The sequence below is a fragment of the Oncorhynchus gorbuscha genome, linkage group LG15 (genome assembly GCF_021184085.1).
Source record: "Oncorhynchus gorbuscha isolate QuinsamMale2020 ecotype Even-year linkage group LG15, OgorEven_v1.0, whole genome shotgun sequence".
Classification (NCBI taxonomy): Eukaryota; Metazoa; Chordata; class Actinopteri; order Salmoniformes; family Salmonidae; genus Oncorhynchus; species Oncorhynchus gorbuscha.
The window spans coordinates 33,902,307-33,908,780 of record NC_060187.1 but is presented as its reverse complement, the minus strand read 5'-3'; the positions used below and the strand labels follow the sequence as shown (position 1 = coordinate 33,908,780).

The following is a 6,474-nucleotide window of genomic DNA, read 5'->3' as shown; positions in this document are numbered from 1 at the left end:
TGGAGTTTCTTGAAGATTCTGTTCAGATCCCCAGGAACTTGGTCGGTATGTATGGAGATGGATTTGATCATTATAAAATTAAAGTGATGGTGTTTTTAGTGGCAGTTCACACAAGTTCTTTGTGGCTTTTTCAGGCAAGGTAATTGGCAAGAATGGGAAAGTCATTCAGGAGATCGTTGACAAGTCTGGAGTGGTGAGAGTTAGGATTGAAGGGGACAAGGATGGCACACAGCCACGTCAAGAAGTAAGCCCTTACTTTTGTGCTACTTTCTTGCTCACTTAGTAGACAAAGAGATCAATATTGTCATCAAAACACTCTTCACCCATAATAACATCATTTATTTGTGATGCGCTGACACAGGGAATGGTCCCGTTTACATTTGTCGGCACTAAGGAGAATATTGGGAATGTCCAGGTACTTCTGGAGTACCACATTGCCTACCTGAACGTAAGCAGTGATCTACAGTAACACACTCCTAATGGTTTGAGTCAGCGCTGTAGGAGTTTTTGTGACATGTTTGCCTTTCGTCGACTGCAGGAAGTCGAGCAGCTGCGTATGGAGAGACTGCAGATAGACGAGCAGCTGAGGCAGATTGGGATGGGCCACAGGCCTTCATCTGGCCGCCCAGCAGACAAGGGCTACACCACAGATGACAGTGTGGCTGCTACCGCCGTGCACACCAGCCGCTCCTACACCGGCAGAGGCCGCGGACGCAGGGGCCCCAACTACACCTCCGGCTATGGTGAGTGTCATGTTTACAATGATACTGAAGACATTTTGTAGATTCTCCCATTACAAGCCAGTCTTCCACACCTATCAGGTGGTCAGTCAAAAGTTAAGACAGTCTAGAGAGGTGAATATTGATATTGGGATATAATGCTATAGCTCAACAGAATGTGATAGTCATCAGCCATGTGGTATTAAAAAGCTATGTTTGACTTTCAGGCACAAACTCTGAGCAATCCAATGCCTCTGAGACTGACTCGGAGCGTAAGGATGAGCTGAGTGACTGGTCCCTGGCGGGAGAAGAACCGGAGAGGGGGACTCAACAACAGAGAGACAGCAGGAGGAGAGCTGGTCCAGGGAGGGGTAGAGGGCCCAGGGGCCGTGGAGCAGGCAGAGGAGCCCCCAACACCGGTACAGCTGCAGACACAATTGATGGGTCATACACATGCTGATGACATCAGACAATCATTTGTTATCCTTTATGTTTATCATGAATGATCACATGAAGGTTTGAATTGTTCCTCAAACGATAGGTATTAAATATTAAGCCATTCTTCTTACTCTGCAGCTCTGAAGGATCCTTATGGCAACCCATACAGTGTGCTTGACAACACAGAGACAGACCAGACGGCTGACACTGATGCAAGTGACTCCAACCTCAACACAAACCGCCGCCGCCGCTCCCGCCGCCGCCGGACTGATGAGGACACAACAGTCATTGATGGCATGAGTGAATCAGATAACGCTTCCCTCAGTGAGAATAGCCTTGGTAAGTCCCTTCTGGATAAAGGTGTCTGAGTAAAATAAACAATCCCTGGGAGCCAATGGGATTCAACAACAAACTCTCATAGATGGGAGGCAATTACCTCCGTGACAGACTAAAAAAGGATAGAATCATAAATTTACACCAATCCCAAGTCTATCCTTATGCAATACTCTCACTGAGGGCTCTGCACAAATTCTCCCCCACATAGATGACTCAAAAGCTAAACCACAACGGCGTAACCGTAGCAGCAGACGCAGTGTCCGCCCACCAGAGGAAAAGCAACCAGGTAACCGGTGGTGAACGGCCTGTTTGTTTACCAAAGCGTGTGCTTAACACTTTCCCTCGCTAGCAGTAAAGTGATTCAACCAGTAACCATCAACTTGCTCTGGGAAGCCTCTTCAATTTCTCCATCTGGAGCTGAGGGAGAAACTTAGGAAAGGCATGCCATCAAGAAGACCCATTGTTTTTAATGTTACCACTCCAATTCACTAACATGTCAGCTACTGGTTGACAACCGTTTTAAGGTTGTGAAAAATCATTGAGTTTTCCTTGCTGTAATACTAGTTGCCTGTATTTCTCACTTGCACTCCTAAGACTACCTTTTTAGTTATTTTTAACTGCATTGTCTGTTTTTTCATTGTTTTTATTTAATTAGCTATGATGACATCCGATTTAAGTTCTAGGTAAATGAATTACCAATGTAAAAGTGGTTCTAACATTCTTTGTTTTGCAGTTACAGTGGCAGATTACATATCCCGTGCTGAATCACAAAGCAGACAGACTAACCAAAAAGAACTGAAAAAGAACAAAAAAGAACTGGTGAGTCTGGAAAACAATGCTACAAATCAGACTTCAGGGCCTGTATGTATCAGAATAGGAGTGCGGATCTAGGATCAGACCCCCCGGTTCTTACTTGGGTCTCCCGAGTGGCGCAGCAGTCTAAGGCACTGCTTCTCAGTGCTATAGACATCATTACTGACCCTGGTTCGATTCCAGGCTGTATCACATCTGACTAACTGGGAGTCCCAGAGGGCAGCGCACAATTGGCCCAGCGTCGTTAGGCTTTGACCGGGGTAGGCAATCATGAATTTGTTCTTAACTGACTTGCCTGGTTAAATAAATTACTCATTGTGATTTAAGAGGTTAAACTGATCCTAAATCAGCACTACTACTATGAGATACTTGTTACACACAGGTCGGTCCCAGGCCAGAGAAAGAATCATGGTAATGTACCAAACCCTGCCAATGTGTTGAGACCAGGCTGGTTTTCAATTCCCAGAATTGTACCAACACATGAATGTGAAGTGTGTCTTTGGTCAAGCTTCTGTAACTGTTTCTACCTGTGTCTTTTAGGGGCAGGTTGAGTGTATCGCGGAGCACAGCCTATCTGCAGAAGCAAATACAAGCAACGGACCCAGCAATGGAAGAGGTGACGAACCAGGCAGGGCTTCCACAGAACAGGTTGCCAAAGTCACTTACCAAGGGAATGGTGACCAGCAGCCTGTCCTGAACGGAGTTTCCTAATCTATGAATCCACTCAAACTCATTAATTGTACTACATTTTTACAATAGTTATTGTACAAGCTTGCCAAAGATAGTCATGGACTTCCAGATTCTCTACTGCACTTTTCAGTTCCCTCAACATGGGACACAGAGATTTAGCACTGAACCCGAGACATAAGAGTATGTTTCAAGTACATGATCTGATGTTGTGCCTTGAGAATAGATTCAACATAGTTAGTTGCCTGGCTGTAGTAAACGTTTTGTCAGTGATGGCAAAGATAGGAAGAATCCAGTTATCCTAATATTTGTTGAGTTAGCTGCTTTTTGTTACATTTTAATATGCAACCACTTCTTCATACGAGGAAATGCAGTCTGGAAGAGTTTTGCACTGAATTGTAATTTATTTTCCATAAGAATAACATTAGTCTGGAAACTGGTCTGTTAATGTTCAATGTCCTTTTTTTTTCTTTTTTTCTGAATGACACTCCACATAGTAGTGAACCTGTATGCTGAAATGCACCCACCAGAGGCTGGAATTATGGTGGCAGTAACTGGTCTCATGAAGGAGCTTTATTTGGTTTATCAAGTGTACAGTATTTAAAAAGCTGTTATTCCTAACACTGGCTGAAGACCGTATTTTCATGCAGGTGACAATTTGGACTACTGAAAGATTAGTTCCCAGATGTTGGTTTGGTAAACTACAATTCTGTTTTTTTATGCTCATTCTGGTTTGATGTGCAATATGTTTTGTATGCCGGTAGTTCTTAAATAAAACCCGATCTTCCATTTAGATCCAAAACCACCTTTGTCCTGAGAACATGAGTAATGTAAAGAGGAAGACTGAGTTTGATCTCTTACATTATTTATTTGGGCACAATTAATAAGAAAAACCAAGTGCAATGTGATTATCTGATCTATTTCTTTAGTTGTCCATCAAGTAAATCCTTTGCTTCGTTTATTTTAGCAGCAAGATATGGTGATCCACCTGCAATAGGACAAAATGTGCATTTTTAGAGTACAGTGTGATCCAATACATTTTTACAAGCGCAATGGGTCTAAATAAAAGTCATGACCACACATTGTACTAGTTCCTCAAACCTCTATCGGGGTGATTAAGAATCATCAGTTTTCTGTGGGCTTCTCTGATCTTGGTCTTGTTAGCTGTGGGACTGGGGACAACAATATGATGCATTAGTGCAATAAAGTCAAGCATTTGCTTATCACAGTGAAATTTACAGTACCTGACTCCTAGAACGAGCGACGCCTCTCTCTTGTTCATTTTGGGATCAAATCCACCTCTGTAGTATCCACCACCAAAAGCCTGCAACAAGACAGTTACAGATGCAGTGGTGTAAGTAGTTTTTGTTGGCTCTTATTTTTGACAACTTTCAATTTACTACATTCCTAAAGAACTGTACTTTTTACTCTATATTTTCTCTGACACCCAAAAGTACTTGTTACATTTTGAATGCTTAGCAGGACAGAAATGGTCCAATTCACAAACGTATCAAGAGAACCACCCTGGTCATCCCTTCTACCTCTGATCTGGCAGACTCACTAAACACAAATGCTTCATTTGTAAATTATGTCTGAGTGTTGGAGAAAGCCCCTGGCTATCTGTAAATTAAGAAAATGGTCCCATATGGTTTGCTTAATAAGGAATTTGAAATGTACTTATGTATCAAAAGTAAAACTATACATTTCAAACCTAATGTTTTATTAGGTGACTTGGGTCATTTTTTATTTAAGGTATCTTTACTTTTACTCAACTATGACAATTGGGTACTTGTTCCACCACAGCACCAATGTGAGTTCAGTCAGACTAATGCCATTCATTGTGTCTTGTAAAGGCCAACACGTGAAAGCCCATACAATCTTACCGATTTTGGAAAACTCTGCATAGCTTGCTTCATTTGGGGTTCCATGTGTTTCATGGCCTGCATGGCATAGCGACCTGAATCAAGAAGGATCCGCATTTTAGTGTCACAAAATCCATCAAATCGTTTCTTCAACTCTGCGTATTCTGTACCTTAAAGATAAACTGACCTACAAATCCAGCTGCTGCTAGGGTGAGCCCCACTGCCACCATGGAACTGGCCTGTGAATCGATTATGGATGTTCATTAGTAGAGGAAGATATCGCAACCGTTTCATATAAAGCCTACAAGACATGTTTATAATCAAAGTCAGCTAGTGCAGTGGTCAGTCACATCTCAGATATGTGGTCAAAGCCTGTGTGATCTGTAGGTCATGTACCTTAATGGTTTCCACATGATGGCGCTGCAGTAGTCATGCTGCTATTTGTTTCTAGCTGTAACGTTAACCATTTATGAGTAATGTTAGCTAGCCACCAACTGTATGGCTGTTAGTCGTAGCTACACACACTGTCAGCTTGCTCACTTTCACTAGTATGCTGCTAAAGCTAGTTACAGTCGCTAGTTAGTAAAGCTGGCTAGCCAGCCAGTTAGCTAACGAAATTCTAAAGCTTCTGCTCTTGTCTAAACACTTCAATACAGTAAGCTATCCTTTCACGGTAGCATCGATATAATCAATACTAACTCACCATGTTTTATTGCTAAGATCCGCCTCTATCAAAGACTTGCAACATAACTTTTTTATACACTTGTCTACGATGAACAAAGTCACAGATGACCCCTCATGTTTTGATCCGTGACTTCTCTTGTATATTTCTGGCCTGACAGAAATTAAAGGCACATGTCGTAAAGACTCAAGTCAATTGCTCAGCACTGTCGCAAAATGATAGGGTCCCAATTCTATAGAAATGTATGCCTAGTCCCTAGCTACTTCCTGCCTAGTAATTTAGTGTCCTATAAAATATGTTGCCTATCTGAAAATGCTCATGCATTAATAAAAGAGAATTGTGCAAATACAGTGTTTTTCAGAACACATTATTAAGGTAATGTATAACATACTTATAAATCAGCCTTTTTACCTATTCCCCAGATGTAATACTATTATTTAGATACTTTTTCTCCAGAGACCTGCTTGTTTGACATGCTAAAAAAAGATGTGTATATATACACATATTTTTATTTTATTTTATCCAATGGAACAACGGTGCATGTATAATACATACATGTCCAGTACAAACACGCAGTATTGTACAGCAGTGGGAATGTAATGCCAAATAGTCACACATTAGTCACTCAAATTACAACAGGCACTCATTCATTCAATATACAGTACATTCGGAAAGTATTCAGACCCTTTCCCTTTTTCCACATTATGTTATGTCACAGCCTTATTCTAAAATGGATTACATTAAAACATTTCCTCATCAATCGACACACAATACCCCATAATAACAAAGCAAAAACAGAAATCTTAGCAAATGTATTGCAAATAAAAAACAAAAATACCTTTTTAACATAAGTATTCAGACCCTTGGCTATGAGACTCAAAGTTTCCATTGATCATCCTTGAGATGTTTCTACAACTTTATTGGAGACCACCTGTGG

General features: G+C 41.3%; 2 protein-coding genes across 5 annotated transcripts in view; one reads left to right on the top strand and one right to left on the bottom strand.

Moving 5' to 3' along the window:
• The window catches only part of fxr1 (fragile X mental retardation, autosomal homolog 1), a 26,044-nt gene extending 22,246 nt beyond the window's left edge, over window positions 1-3,798 (top strand). The window contains exons 9-17 of one of the 3 annotated variants that reach the window (XM_046300881.1): window positions 1-45; window positions 135-244; window positions 362-448; window positions 539-743; window positions 947-1,138; window positions 1,296-1,496; window positions 1,702-1,779; window positions 2,227-2,312; window positions 2,847-3,798. The exon at window positions 1-45 is cut by the window's left edge and continues 34 nt beyond it. In XM_046300881.1, the coding sequence (XP_046156837.1) occupies window positions 1-45; window positions 135-244; window positions 362-448; window positions 539-743; window positions 947-1,138; window positions 1,296-1,496; window positions 1,702-1,779; window positions 2,227-2,312; window positions 2,847-3,017 (1,175 nt within the window). In that variant the 3' untranslated portion in view covers window positions 3,018-3,798. Of the gene's footprint in view, window positions 46-134; window positions 245-355; window positions 449-538; window positions 744-946; window positions 1,139-1,295; window positions 1,497-1,701; window positions 1,780-2,226; window positions 2,313-2,846 lie in introns of all 3 variants that reach the window. The other 2 variants (XM_046300880.1, XM_046300882.1) reach the window with 2 other exon arrangements.
• A 43-nt stretch (window positions 3,799-3,841) lies between these two features.
• Window positions 3,842-5,713, bottom strand: dnajc19 (DnaJ (Hsp40) homolog, subfamily C, member 19). 2 transcript variants are annotated; one of them, XM_046300884.1, is made up of 6 exons: window positions 5,559-5,712; window positions 5,043-5,094; window positions 4,877-4,950; window positions 4,238-4,317; window positions 4,095-4,165; window positions 3,842-3,981 (listed from the first exon to the last, which is right to left on the bottom strand). In XM_046300884.1, exons 1-6 carry the CDS (start codon window positions 5,559-5,561, stop codon window positions 3,911-3,913), a joined length of 351 nt encoding a protein of 116 aa, XP_046156840.1. In that variant the 5' UTR covers window positions 5,562-5,712; the 3' UTR covers window positions 3,842-3,910. The 2 variants fall into 2 exon arrangements, with proteins under 2 accessions (XP_046156840.1, XP_046156839.1); XM_046300883.1 differs by having other exon boundaries at window positions 4,095-4,317; window positions 5,559-5,713.
• Window positions 5,714-6,474: the final 761 nt, after the last annotated feature.

Bases quoted from the DNA above. Each gene is read 5' to 3' on its own strand.
- dnajc19 (XM_046300883.1), bottom strand. The intron at 4,951-5,042 runs GTCAGTTTATCT...TTCTTGATTCAG, and splicing joins AGCAGCAGCTGGATTTGTAG to GTCGCTATGCCATGCAGGCC. The intron at 3,982-4,094 runs GTTTGAGGAACT...GTCCTATTGCAG, and splicing joins TCTTAATCACCCCGATAGAG to GTGGATCACCATATCTTGCT.